We start from the raw sequence: 15,324 nt of genomic DNA, 5'->3' as shown, positions 1-15,324 counted from the left end.
CAGGCTGGGCTGCAACAACAGAACCTCCGCATGTCGGGGCGGCCCCTGTGCCGGCTTTGGCTCTTCGCGTTGCCCTTGCTGGCCCTGGCGGCTCGGGCTCCTCTCTCTGCGCCAGGATTATCTGGGGCAGAAAAGGTGACTCCCCTGCTTCGGGAGCGGGGCGGCCGCAGGGCTCAGCCTGGGGTCGTGGCCCGGGCTCTGGCGGTGCTTCCGGATCCAGCCGCTGTGCGGGCTTCGGTTCTGGGCCTGGGCGAAGTGTTCACTAAGACCCCGGTTCTGTCCCGTGCTTTGACCGTGCTTCCGAAAGTGTCTGACATTCTTGCATCTCCCAAGCCTACCCCCACTCCAGATCCAGAGCCAACTCTGATCTACATAGTTAAGACAGCACCTCAAACTCCTGTGGAGACCACTGGAGCGCCCATCCTGCCTTCAGAATTGTTTCAGACACGACTACCAGCGATCTTAGTGCCGGCCTCAGCTTTAATAGCGTCTCAGACTCGGGCTATATCCTCCTTGGTGCCTGCCGCAGCTCCATTAGTACCTCGAACATCACCCTTGGTGCCAGCCCCAGCTCCTACAGCACCTCAAACATCAGCTGCATCCTTGGTGCCAACTCTAACTTCTATGTTGTCTCGAATTCTGTTGTCTTCTCAAATACCTGCTACATCCTTAGAGGGAGCCAAAGCGTCAAAATCGACTCAAGCACTAGCTGCCTCCTTGGTGCCAGCTCAAACTCTAATGTCCTCTCCGATTTCATCCCTTGTACCCACCCAAACCTTAACATCATCACCTGAGTTTCTAGGTGCATCTTTGCTGCCAACTCAGACTTCCCAATCGATTCAGATTCTCCATCCATGCTTAGTACCTATGCAGACTTCAGTGTCATTTCTGCCTCAGGCTACACCCACGAGGCACCCACCGCCAACTCCAACCCTGTTTCCAGTATTGCCTTATAATCTAACCGTGAACATGATGCCCACCCAAGTTTCCAAGCCATCTCAGACTTCAGCTGTACCCGTGATGCACACTGCAATGCCTGCTCAAACTCTGCCATCACTTCCGACTCTAGCTCCAACCCTGAAGCATACTCAAATTCCAACCCCTCTTGTGCAATTACCTCGGACTCTGCCTCTGTCCCTTGTCTCTGGTAAAGCTCCACACCAACTTCTTCAGGCTCTGTTGCCCACCCAAACTCTAGCCCCACCTCCTGTACCTCAGGAACAATATCAATTTCTAACTCCAGGGGAGATACTGCCTTGGACTCTTACTCCACCTCCAGAGTCAACAAAGCTTTATTCTCCATCTCCAGAGCTAAAGCAGGTTCCAGTTTCAGTTCTGTCTTCTAAGTCAATGCAGACTCCAACTATGCTTCTAAACAACACTTTTCCATCGCCTTCAGTCTTAAAGTTTCATACTACAATACCATTATCTTTAGGGTCACAGAAGAACATCTGGGAAATCGATTTTCTCTGCTTGGGCCCCTGCACTTGCAAAGATGAAATGCTCTCCTGTACTGGCCTCAGTCCTGAACTCCGCCTGCACAGTGTGCCAATGCCAGGACCGAAGGCCCGAAACCTCACCTTCTTTTCCCTGTGAGGCCTGTTCTGCCCAATACGACAAACACACTGTAGTTTTCTTAACTCTTCCTACCTGCCCCATCCTCACCCCATTTTCATCACATTCCTCTCATTCACAAAACTTCTTTTCATCCCCACTCTTCTCCTTTTCCCATTTCTTCTATTCCATTGCCTTACCTGTGCTTCTGTTTCTCCTTTAACTTTTTTCATCTCTTTCTTCCTCATGTGGTAAACTTCCATCTTACCCATATTATTTTTCTTACTCCTTTCCACAGGTCTGTTTTTCTCTCTCACAATTTACTTCAAACTCTACTCATTTATTGTATCCAGACTTCATTTTTGTACCTGCTTGGCTCAACAATTATATTACCCTGTGTCTCCTATCATTCACAATTACTTACTGATTTATTATGCACTAAGTATGGTGAGGGATACAGACAAATATAAGACAGGGTGGGGAAGGAGAAACCTACAGGAATAGTTGGGAAAATACAACATACATAAAAGTTAAATAATACAATCCAGACAAGTCAGTAAGCATTTATTAAGTGCACACTATTGCCAGACGTTGCTAAGCCCTTGACAAATATCTCATTTGATCCTCTCAACAACCCTGTGAAATAAGTGCTATTATTCCCATTTTACGGTTGAGGATACTGAGGCAAATGGATGACACCCAAGATCACACAGCTATTAAGTTTCTGAGGCCAGATTTGAACTCATCTTTCTAACTCTAGGTATAGCACTCTATCCACTATTTTTTATTAAATGCCTACTATGTGTCAGGCATTGTGCTAAATATTGAGGATACAAAGAAAGGCCAAAAAGAGCTCACAATCTAAAGAGGAGATGATATGCAAATGGCTTTGTGCAAACAAGATATACAGGCTAAATTAGAGATAATCAACAAAGGAAAAGCACTGAAATTGAGAGGAATTAGAACTTTTTGCAGGTTGGGGTTTTAGTTGGGACTTGAAGGAAACCAGGAGACAGGAGGGAGATGATTCTAAACACAGAGGAGAGCCAATAAAAATGTCTGGAGTAGGGAGATTTCTTGTGCAAAGTGTTGGGATGGGGGGAAGATGTAGAGGAATAAATGGTATAAGAAGACTGGAAAGATAGGAAGGGGCCAGATTATGAATAGCTTTACTCTCCAGAAGACTTTTATTTGATCCTGGAGGGGATAAGGAGCCAATGAAGTTCATTAATAAGGAGATAACATAGTTAACCTGTACTTAAAGATCAATTTGATGGCTGAGTAGAAAGGATGAACCAAAGTATGGAAAGATGAGGCAGGGAATCCAACCAGATGGCTGTTTGCAACACCACACGGTAGGAAATAAATGATATGGAAAATAGGAGGCAATTAATTATCTTTGACTTTTTCCTATCCTCATATTCAAAAAGTTATTAAGTTCTATTTAAATAATTCCTTTAAAAATTTTGGAAGTATATCCTTTTTCATTGCCATTCCCATCTTCTTCCAGGCTCTTAACACTTTATACCTGGATCATTGCAGTAGCATCCTAATTCTGGGTTTTGTGAATGAATGGGCTGGGGATATTATTGAGGAGAGGGGAAATGACCAGGGAAAAATAACAGATTACATGAAGATTTTTCATATTGAATGGAAGAGTGATGGTATCCTTGGCAGAAATAAGGAAGTTAGGGAGACAGTCCATGTCAAGAACAGAAAATTAATCTAGTTTTTATATGTTGAGTTTGAGTGATGTGACATCCAAGTGAAAATGTGCATCATTAGGTAGTTAAGAGATATGGGGCTTTTCAGTGTAGAAACCAGGGACTGAGAGATTTGGGATCAAGGAAATATTTGAAGTGGTGTGAGTACATTTTATGAGGCAGAGTATAGAAAAGAGCACAGTGGGTGAGAAAACTGGATCTGAGGAATTAGTTATCCATTGTTATTGAATAAAAAGAGGGAAAATGAAACAGACACAACTGCTTTCCAAGCACTGGTTTCTGGTACCTCAGTGGCCTACCTGACCTGTTTCTAAAGCATCTTGAGTCAGAAACTGGTCTAAAAGGCTTGGGCCTTTTGAGTCATGGTTATTTATTTATTTATTTATTTTTTTTGATGTATCTTACCCACTCCTTGATTGTGAGCTCTTTGAGAGCCGAAGTTGTATCTTATTTAATTTTTGTATCTTTCCAAGAACCCAGCACAGTGTTCAATATATCATAGGTATTTAATAAATGTATGAAGTTTGAAGCCTCTTGGCATCTCCTCTTATCATTTATGGGGGTTTTCTCATGCTGTATCTTTTTCATTATGTAAGGGATTGTTTAGTTGTCTATCAATCAGTTGCTTTGTAGTTGTTCGTGGAGCAACAATAATTTATTTGGAACATGCTGATTCCCATCTCTCCCCTTCCCCCCACCCCAGTTGCCCCTAGTTTGTATGTAATTCAATGTAATATAGACAAATTCCATTTGGGAAAATGGAAGAGGAAGGGCCTTAACATGGGTATCCTAGAGCCATAGAAATTTGTTTGCATGCAACTTTCCCCATCAGTTCCCACTTTTTTCACCATTCTTTTAATCTCCAGTTGTCCCTAGACCCTACCAAACCAACTAATGTGTATGAAAAGATTCCCCAAAAGGTACTTGTCCAAAATTTTGATATTGCCTGGCATATTGTGATTTCATACATGCTTGATAATACTGATTTGTTAACAAAAATTTATTAAGTACTTATTGTGTACAAAGACACTTGAGATAAAAATAAGTAAGACTTGGTCCCTGCCTTCACAGAAGTTATGATTTAGTCAACAAGTTGTGACATAGAAAGACAACTATGAAATAAAATAGCTATAACTTCATAAGTTAGGTACAAATAATATGCTATGAGGGATCCGGAGAGGGAAAGAAGAAATAGGAAAAGGAACAGGGAGCATTTTTTCTGGAGATGGCTTTACCTCTCTTTGTTACTTAGCCTCTGGATTGTGTTAATTTCTTTTACCAATTTCCTTGTGTTAATTGTGAAGTTGAAAATTAAGAGCTAGAAATTATTATCATGGGTTTTTTAGTTGAAATATTTTTATGAGAATTTCATAACTGTACTCATTTTTATTTAGTGACATGAACTGTATCTTTTCACAGAGATTTCCATGGGAACTCTATTTCTATCATTGAGAAAGGTATCTGGAAGTCATACCCTTGGGCTAAGACTCTGTAAGTACAATTTTATCAGGCAAGCGGGGAGAGCTAACCACATTTTGAAATCAATTTTGATCTGTAGCATTGAGTTTAGGATCTCTGAGAAGCAGAGATTTTCCTTTAGATCCAAATCAGTTTGAATTAATGTCACTTTCTGTTGGAATAATATTGTAAAATCTGTCTCATGGGTTGCATTTAGACTATGAATTCTATGTATACAAATTATGGGAGAAGGAAAAATGGTTGAAACACAATCAGCACTTTTTTTCCTTTTGTTCAAGCTGGTTTATGTGTCATAACAGCAATTTAGCAAATTTAATCAAGAAGGTGGTGATTGGAATGAAAAAAATAAGTCAATACAGTAATTTGATTAAAATAAAAAGTCAACCATTTAAGAAAAGGGAGAATGACTCAACTGTATTTATTTAGCTTCCCTTTGTATTAGATTGATAAGACTGATATTCATGTGGATACTGGAGTATATATATATGTAGATATGTGTATGTGAGGCAGCTAGGTGGCACAGAAGATAGAGTGCTGGGTCTGTAGTCAGGAAGACTCTTCTTCCTGAATTCAAATCTGGCTTCAGATACTAGCTAGTGTGATCCTGGGCAAGTAGCTTCACCCTGTTTGCCTCAGTTTCCTCATCTATAAAATGAGCTGGAGAAGGAAATGGCAAACCACTCCAGTATCTTTGCCAAGAAAACCTCAAATGGGGACATATACATGTAGATATACCTATATCTATATCTATATATAGATACGTGTGTGTGTTTGTGTATATGTATGCATGTATGTATACATATAGTCTAAATGTCCTACAGCAGGAGCCTGTTGAGGATTTCAATATCATCTTGATGTTCACGAAAATATTAGAGAAGAAAATTAGAGAGAAACAAATACACATTACAAATAACATTAAAGAGTGAGGAACCTTCAGGAAAGACTTCATTGAGGAGAGACTACCTGAAATGGGCCTCAAAGAAAGAGAGAGCTATGTTGTAAGTAGTAGGGACAGACCACACAAATGCATATGGAGACAGGAGAGGACAGGAAAAGATCAAGAAACATCATCTAGCAGTCCAGTTCAGCTGAAATAGAATGAGCATGAATAGTATGAAATAAGGGTAGAAGGATCTGTTGGAATCAAATTATGGAGGGCCTTAAATATGACACTGAAGAGTTTATCCTGTACACAGGAACCCCCAAGGCAGTGGTAGCTTCAATCTATGGATTAGGAAGATCATTTTGACAGCTGTGTGAAGGATGGATTAGAGAGGAAAGAGACTGGAGGCAGGGAGATAAGTTAGGGAACTATTACAATAATACAGTCAAGAGGTGATGAAGCCAGTTGGCTTGTTAGTGGAGAAGAGAAGGCTAATGCAAGAGATGTTAAGGAGACAGAATCAAATGTACTTGGCAATTGATTAGATTGTGAGGTAGAAGAAAGAGATTTTGGCCATAGAACCATAAAAGATTTAAAGCTGAAAGAAACCTAAGAAATCCTCCAATTCTGCCTCTCATTTTACAAGTGAGGAAAAGAGCAAAGGCCAGAGAATTGAATGGAGTTGCCTAAGCTCATACAGCTAGTTAATTAGCAGTGCTGGGATTCAAATTAAGGTTTTCAGACTCCAGAGCCAATGCTTTTTCTGCTACACCACCAACTAACAACAGTGAAATGTTAGTTCAGTTCTGATTTAGGGAATATTTACTTCATGTGTTTTTCTTTTAAGCAGTTTTAGAAAGAATGTAGATTTGGTTCTGGCTCAAGCTGGTTTATTTGTTATTATTCAGTCATTTCAGTGGTGTCCAACTCTTCTTGACCCCATTCAGGGTTTTCTTGGCAAAGGTACTGGAGTGGTTTGCCATTTCCTTCTCTGATTCATTTTACAGATGAGGAAACTGAGGCAAACAGTGAAGTGACTTACCCAGTGTCACACAGCTAGTAAGTGTCTGAGGCCAGGTTTGAACTCAGGTCTTCCTAACACCAGGCCTGGTGCTCTATCCACTGTACCACCTATATATTTTTTTCATTTTTATTAATTTTATGGGTTAAAATAGTATTTGAGGCTCAACAGATCAGTGCAGTTCACTCTAGTTTTTATTTATACAATTAGCTTTAGTTCAAATTCTTCCTTTTAGGGTTATTTTATTGTAGCTTCTTATTCCTAGTTTGTCTTTGGTCTTTGTTGAAATTTGAAAACATTATCTAAGTCAGAGGTGTCTTGAGTCTTAAAAGGACTAGAAAAAGTAAGGTCATAATTTCTGCTATTCCTACCTGCTTCTCTGCAGACCCTTTCTTTGGTTCTGCAGTAAAAGGAAAAGAATGGCAATAGGTATAGCAGCAGGAAGATGGCTTGTAAATACAGCTAATGAGTGCTGAGCTTACCTAGGTCAAGCTAGGAAGGTATATCATAAGGTTTATTACCGGCTAATGAGTATGGAAATGGTATTTCCCTTTAATGCTAACAACACATTGGCTTCAGTTGCTGTCCCTAATGAGCTACCATTTCTGCTTAAGAATTTCAAATAGAATCCATATAAATTTACAACAGGCATAGATGGTAAGGAGAATCATATTTAGCTCCATTAATGGAAAGTGAGAATTAAGTCAAGTGGTTTTGGGAGAAGAGAACTCTGGGAGACACACCTAGAAAGATACAAGTAAGGTTGAATAAAAATTCAAACATAAGAGTTAAGTATATTTAACTTAGAACAACCAGATGGTGAGAGATAAAAGTCAGATTGACAATCACTCTTTCTGGTAGCTGCCTTTCAGAAAGGAAGCGGGTCTCATTGAACAAATTGGTGTCCTAATTTGATATTTGCCCCCAAAGATAACCTCTTCATTTTCCAGAAATCTCAAGGATAATGCTTTGCACAAACTACACAAGAATTCCTTTGAAGGCCTGCTGTCCCTCCAGTATTTGTAAGTCACTTAATATTTAATGAGCACCAATAATGTTTTAGGCATGTAATGTCTATGAAATTTCCATCTAAATCAGACAACAGACAAGACACAGGGAAAAACCTCAGTGACATGGACACGTGTGATGAATGGTTCTTGACATTGTAGTTAGCCTTCAAAGGAAAAAAAATTATAGATTTAGAGTTGGCTACTAAAGATTATCTAGTCCAGTCCTGCTTATTTTATATATAAGCGCACTGAAGCTGTCAAAAGTAAAGTGTCAGCTGAGGTCATCCAGGCATGAGTGGAAAAGCAAGGGTTCACAGTTGGGCCCTCTCGACCATGTGTTTGTGTTGTCTCCCATGTCCACAAGAGAACTGGTTTGTCAGTGTCTGGAAATGATTTTGGGGGGATTTATAAAGTGCGAACTTTAATAAAAAAGGCAGAAATGAAAGTTAAGTCCATAATTTTGCTTGACAAGTTTTTCCAGGAAATAGAGTAAAACTTCATTTGGTCTACAATTCGTGTTTATTAATTATTCAAACCTTGATCAAGCACAATTTGACCTTAATAGTTTCTAGTTTTCCCAGCAGTTTTATTTTTTTCAAATAGTGATCCCCTACCATAGTTGTAGGGGATCATTTGCTTCTATATGTTGTGTACTGTTCTACTACTTATAATAACTATTTTTTAAAAAAATTTATTTAAATCAAATGCCAGTATTATCAAATAAAATATTTTTGATGATCACTGCTTTGTAGTATAGTTTGATATCTGGTACTTTCTTGTATGAAGGCTTGCTTCCTTGTGACCTTTTTTCACTGGGAATACAAAGAAGAACAAAAGAAAATTTATCAGGAGGAACAAAGGTTAACAATCTCAAGGAAAATAATGAAAAATGTCACAAAGTCACGCTAAATTAAAGAGATTTTGCACAAATAAAACCAATGCAATTACAATTGGAAGGAAAACATGAAACTAGGGGGAAAATTTTACAGCATTTTCTCTGAGAAAGGCTTCATTTTCCAAATATATAGGGAAGTGGGCCAAATATATCAAAATAAGAACCATTCCCCAATTGATAAACGATCAAACGATAGGAACAGGCAGTTTTCAGAAGAAGAAATCAAAGTTATTAATAGTCATATGAAAAAATGCTCTAAATCACTAATAATTAGAGAAATGCAAATTAAAACAATTATGAGGTATCACTTCGTACCTATCAGATTAGCTGTTGATCGTCTTCTCTCCAGCTTTTTTTGGGATACCCCTCTTTTTTTTTTAAATTAACTTATTTTGATTTATCAACAATCACTTCCATAAGCTTTTGAGTTTTAAATTTTTCTCCCCCTCCCTCCCCAAGAGGGTGTGCAATCTAATATAGGCTATATATATACATTCCTATTAAACATATTTTCACATTAGTGATGTTGTAAGTAAGAATCAGAACTAATAGGAGGAACCACCAGAAAAAGAAAACAAAACACTGCAGAAGAAAAAAAATAGCAAATAGTGTGCTTCAATCTGCATTCAAACTCCATAGTTCTTTCTTTGGACGTGGTTAGCATTTTCCATCAAGAGGCCTTTGGAGATGTCTTAGATCCTTGTATTGCTGAGAGGGATTAAGTCTATCAAAGTTAGTCATCACTCAATGTGGCAGTTACTGTGTACAACGTTCTCCTGGTTCTGCTCATTTCACTCAGCATCGAACCATACAAGTCTTCAGGTTTATCTGAAGTCTGCCTGTTCATCATTTCTTATAGCACAATTCCATTACATTCATATATCACATTCACAATTATGATTACTATCTATGTCTTTCTCTCTATCCTTCCCCCCCACCCCTGTTTCTTTCTCCTTTCTCGTTTTCCCTCCTCACTAGTGTTTTGCTTTTGACCACACCTCCCTCAGTCCCACCTCCCTTCTATTAGCCCGTCCCTTTTCTTTCCCTTTTTCCCTCCTACTGCCTATAGGCCTTGTTAGATTTCTATACCTAATTGATTATGTTATTCCCTTCTTGAGCCAAATCTGAGGAGAATAAGGTTCAAACAATGCTCATCTCCCTCCCTTCTTTCCCTCTGCTATAATGGGTTTTTGTGCCTTTTCCTGTGATATAATTTACCCTTGTCTGCCTCCTCCTTTCCTTTTTTCTCAGCACATTTTCTTAGTTAGATCAGATTAATCCACTTACTTGGATCCATTTAACCCACTTGATTAGTTTTTTTCATCATTATATCAAAGTCAATTTATACCTACCTCCTTTATATATACCCCTTTAACATAGTGTGATAACAATACAGTTCTAAGAGTTACAAGTGTCATCTTCCCTTGTAGGGATATAAACAGTTTGCCCTTATTAATAACATGTTGTTTCTTTCTGTCCTGTTTACCTTTTTATGTCTCTCTTGAGTCTTGTGTTTGAAGATCAAATTTTCTGTTGAGCTCTGGTCTTTTTATCAGGAAGGGATGGAAGTCCCATATTTTGTTGAATATCCATCTCCCTCCTTGAAAGATCATGCTCATTTTCACTGGGTAATTGATCCTTGGTTGTAATCCAAGCTCCTTTGCCTTAGGGAATATCATATTCTATGCCCTACGGTCTTTTAAGGTAGAAGCAAGGTCCTGTGTAATCCTGACTGTGGTTCCATGATTTTTAAATTGTTTCTTTCTGGCTGTTTGCAATATTTTCTCTTTGACCTGGTAATTTTGGAATTTGGCTACTATATTCCTTGGTGTTTGCAATTTGGAATCTCTTTCAGGAGGTGATCAGTGGATTCTTTTTATGGCTATTTTACTCTCTGGTTCTAGGACCTCAGGGCAGTTTTCCTTTATGATTTCCTAAAAGATATTGTCCAGGCTCTTTTTTTCATCATGATTTTCAGGTAGACCAATAATTTTAAAATTGTCTCTCCTGGATGGATTTTCCAGGTCAGTTGTTTTACAAATGAGATATTTTACATTTTCATCTATTTTTTCATTCTTTTGTTTCTGTTTGACTGATTCTTGCTCTCTCATAGAGTCATTAGCTTCCATTTGCCCAATTCTAATTTTTAACAAGTTGTTTTCTTCTATTAGATTTTGTACCTCCTTCTCCATTTGGCCAATTGTATTTTTTAGGGACTTGTTTTCTTCAGTGGACTTTTTTCCAACTGGCCAATTGTATTTTTTAAGGATTTGTTTTCTACAGTTAATTTTTGTCCTTCCTTTTCCAAGCTATTGACTCTCTCTTGCATACCTCTCATGTCTTTTCCCATTTTTTCTTCTACCTCTCTCATTTGACTTTTAAAATCCTTCTTGAGCTCTTCTAAGAAGGCTTTTTGGGCTTCAGACCAGTTCATATTCCCTTTTGAGGTTCCAGATGTGGATTTGTTGACAATGTTGTCCTCTTCAGAATTTCTGCCTTGATCTTCACTCTTCTCATAATAAAAATCTATCATACATTTCTTTTTGCTCATGGTGTTTGCTTATTTCCTGGCCTTTAAAGAGATTGGGCTCTCCTTCTGGGGAGCAGAGGGCACTGACCCAAGCTTCTTGTGTTGGGAGCCTGGGGCCTGGTCTATGGCTTTGTGTGCTAGGGTCTCCAGTGTTGGCAGTTGGAGGCTGTAGGATTCTGGCAGCTTACCTGGTATTGGAATGGAATCAGCAACACTGGAACTCTAGGGGTAGGATTGGGTAGTGTGGCTCCTGGAGATTTCCTGCTTACCCAGGCCTTTCCTTCCTTTGGCTTTCTTCAGCTCCTTTCAGATGGATATTGTAGGGTGTTTATCCGCCTGGGGCCCCTTGCAGCACTGCTTCCCTTAGTTTTGCTGAGGCACTGGGAGAGCTGGTTGCTGTAGAATGCCCAGGTACCTGGTGGTTTTCTGAGCTGGTTTCTACCAGTTTCCCCACCCTCAATGAGGCACTCCTGGGTCCAGGTGTTGGTGTTTGCCTGCTCCACCACCTGGGCTTCAGGATCTCCTCCTCTTTCCTAGTTTTCCTTCTACCTATGTAATCACTACTTCTCTGTCTCCTTTTGCTGGATCTTCATCTAAAGTATACCCTCTATACACAGGTGTCCCAAGAGATTCTATCTTGGGTCCTCTTCTCTCTCCCTTTACACTACTCCACTTGGTGAGCTCATCAGCTTCCATGGATTTAATTACCATCTCTATGCTGATGATTCTCAAATCTACCTATTCTGCCCTAATCTCTTCACTGACTGGCCTCCTCTGTCCCACATCTCTGGCTGCCTTTCAGACATCTCAAAGTAGATGTTCGGTAGATATCTTAAGCTAAAGATATCCAAGATAGAACTCATTATCTGCCCCTAAACCCTTCACCCCTCCTACCTTTCATGTAATTATAGAGGGCAACACCATCCTCTCCCTCTCTCAGGCTTGCAACCTAGGGTGTTATCCTTGACTCCTTACTATCTCTCACCTTCCATATCCAATCTATTGACAAGGCCTGTCAATTTTGCCTCTGCAACATCTTTTGAATATGTCTTCTTCTTTCCTCTGACACCACCACCACTTTAGTGAAGGCCTTCATCACCTCAGTCCTGGACTGTTGCAATAGCCTGCTGGTGGGTCTCCTTGCCTCAAGTCTCTCTCCATGCCAGTCCATCCTCCATTCACCCACGCAAGCGATTTTCCTAAAGCTCAGGTCTGACCATATCATCTCCCCACTCAATAAATTCCAGTGTCTCCCTGTCACCTCCAAGATCAAATACAAAATGACCTGTTTGGCATTCAAAGCCCTTCATAGAGGGCTAGAGCCCTCTCCTAGGTCTCCAGTCTTCCTACACCTTACTCACCACCATGTATTCTTTGATCCAAGGATACTGACCTCCTTACTGTTACATCAACAAGACACTCTATCTCTCAGCTCTTGGAATTCTCTCTGGCTGTTGTTCCCTATGCCTGGAATCTTCTCACTCCTCTCTACTTTAAGTCTCAACTTCCCATCTTTTATAGGAAGCCTTTCCCAACCACTCTTAAATCTAATTCTCTATTAATTTTTTCCTATTTATCTTGCATATAGCTTGCTTTGCATATATTTGTTTGCATGTTGTCTACCCCATTAGCCTATACGCTCCTTAAGGGCAGGGACTGTCTTTTGCCTCTTTTTGTATCTCTAGTGCTTATCACATAGTACCTGGCACATAGTAGGTGCTTAATAAGTGTTCATTGCTTTATAGTTAACAAAAGGTTTACTTGACCGTAGTGTATAAATTATCTTCAACAAGGATACTCCAGCACTTTGAGTACATGTAGCTTGTCTTCATATGGAAATGTGCCTTGTTCAGCAGGGCAGGATGAGATTACCATCTTGGACCATCCACTAACTCTGAAAAGCACCAACCCCACATATAGATGGGTCTTTTTATGGCCCCCAAGTAACCAGGGAACTACGTCATATACCCAGAGGCTATTAGGAAGCTGCATCAAGGGAAGTGCTGCTTGAGCCTTGCCCTAACCCTGGGCCAGTCAAGTCCTGGGAACAGATTTGTTGCCTTTGAAAGGAAAATCAGCCTAATTCATGGTGTTTGTGTAGGGTAGGAGGGAAAAGGTAACTTGGTAAATTTTGAGTCTGTTGCAGCTCTCCTATACCAAGTTCCTCTTCTTCCAATTATTTCCTTTAGAGCTCTCATTTCATTTATAGTACCCTTTTTACCTCTTATTTCTTCTCTTCCAGGAATTCTGTTAGACCTTATGGACATACCTTTATTTGACACGCTCCTTATAGAAGTTATTCTCTCCCTCTAAGAGTGTGTTTTTTTGGGTGGTTTTTTTTTTACATCCTCGAATCCATAAAATTTATTTATCATCAATGTTCTCTGTTTATTCATATTTCCAGCTTTACTTCTTGAATTGAAACTTTTTGGTCAGGTCCATGCTTCAACTACTTTTGCACCCTTGGATGGAATGATAATCTCCTATATGGTCCTGGTGTGTCTGTGGTTGTCTGGGGACCTGCTGCTGGACTTGCCTTCTGTTGGTGTCTGGTTTGCACAAAGTGTTGGCAGGTCCTAGGCTTATCTATATCCTCTGAATACAGAAGCTGATCTCTTCAAGACTGGCAAGCGTGGCTTATGTCAGCTTGTTGCATACTTTTATAGCCCCTAGAAGAACATTTATAATAACTGATACCTTCTTAGGAGGAGTTTTGCTGGCTATCCTTCCCACATCCATTCAGGGCCTTAACCACCTTAGGGCTTCCTCTCTAGAATGTTAACTAAGTTCTTCTGGTTCCACAGCCAAAGCCTCCTTGAATGCTCTGGGGCTTCCTGGCTAGAGCACTTGCCTCACCAGGATCTTCTGGTGAACCTCCTTCCTTAGTTGCTTTTTAGACTTCTGGATGTCCCCTTTTGGCAATCTAGGCTATATAGACACTAATCCAGAGTTTATCATTTAGTGACATTTTTTAAACTTTGATTTCTGGGCCTGCTTCTGGCAGAGTAAAGCCTAAAGTCTGTACCCCATCTTGCTATTTCATGCCATGTGGGGAGGAAATGTGATGAATAGAGTTGTGTGGCACATTTAATGTCTGAGCACTGGCTCCTCTGTTTGCAACCCTGAAAGTTTCTGAGCAGAAATTGAGAGTCAGAAACTGAGTAATAAGCCTTTACCTTGGCTGAGAACTAAAGGGATGTGTTGGTGAGATTGCAGTTAGTTACTGGGGACCATCATCACTTTCTTGATACGTGACAGCTGCCAAGTCCTCCCAGCTAGCATCTGCATGTAAGACAAAAGGCTTGCTTGGGTCTACACAGAACAACACTGGCAGATATATGAAGCAATTGACTAAATCTCCAAATCCTTGTTCATATTTGTCTACCCATTGATCTCCAAATGGCTTTGTAGGTTTTCAGAGAATTTCACATTTCTTGACCTTCTGATTCTGCACAATCATGTGCACAAATGAGGCCAGAGGATTAGCAAAAATAGCAACATTGGTCTTAACAAACTTGGGATAATAGCAAAACTATAAAAGTTCTTAAATCTCAACTATTCTGTAGATGTAGCCAATTCAACAGTGTTTCTATTTTCTCTGGGTCAGTGCTTTATTGAAATATTATGTTACACAGAGAATCTGCAAAAATGCATCTGTCAATGAGTATCTTCAAAAATGGCATCCATCAATTGCTGCTTTCAGTTCTGCTTTCTCTGGCCAATCTAATACCCCCTTTCAGTAATCTCTCTTCATGTTCTTCTAGTATCTTTCCAAAGACAATGAGATCATCTAGGTACATCAGTGCCTCCAGGTAATTCATATCCCAGACTACTTTATCAGCCATTGGAAAGTGGTGGATGTTCCCAATATGTGTTGGGACATATGTTCAAATTGGTAAAAAAATCCATCTAGGCATATGAAAGCAGTCTTTATCTTCCTCAGCCATTGGAATATGATAAAATCCACTATATAAACGTAAAACTGAGAATCACTGGCTGCCTATCAGATAATCCAAGTAATTTTGAAAGCAAGCCATAATTGCTAGCCTGCTTTTCTTATTTTGTTCAAATTCTGGTAGTATACACATATTTGTATCTCTTCAGTTCTTTTTCTTTACCACTACCAGAGGTGATACATTCAGGCTACTGGATTCTGTGATGATGCCATTAAGTAGCAGTTCTTTCAGATGGTTTTTAAGATCTTCCACCAAAGACAAAGGAATCTTCC

General features: G+C 39.8%; 1 protein-coding gene across 1 annotated transcript in view; it reads left to right on the top strand.

Annotated features, from left to right (window-relative positions):
• Nucleotides 1-30: 30 nt before the first annotated feature.
• The window catches only part of LOC114050915 (leucine-rich repeat-containing protein 37A2-like), a 77,755-nt gene continuing 62,461 nt past the window's right edge, over nt 31-15,324 (top strand). Inside the window, exons 1-3 of the mRNA XM_027872964.1 lie at nt 31-1,592; nt 4,698-4,769; nt 7,612-7,683. Of these exons, the coding sequence (XP_027728765.1) occupies nt 31-1,592; nt 4,698-4,769; nt 7,612-7,683 (1,706 nt within the window). The remainder of the gene's footprint in view (nt 1,593-4,697; nt 4,770-7,611; nt 7,684-15,324) is intronic.

The sequence above is a fragment of the Vombatus ursinus genome, unplaced genomic scaffold (genome assembly GCF_900497805.2).
Source record: "Vombatus ursinus unplaced genomic scaffold, bare-nosed wombat genome assembly UNPS02014801.1, whole genome shotgun sequence".
NCBI classification, from domain to species: Eukaryota; Metazoa; Chordata; class Mammalia; order Diprotodontia; family Vombatidae; genus Vombatus; species Vombatus ursinus.
Note: the sequence above shows the minus strand (reverse complement) of the source record. Positions and strands in the feature narration are given on the sequence as shown.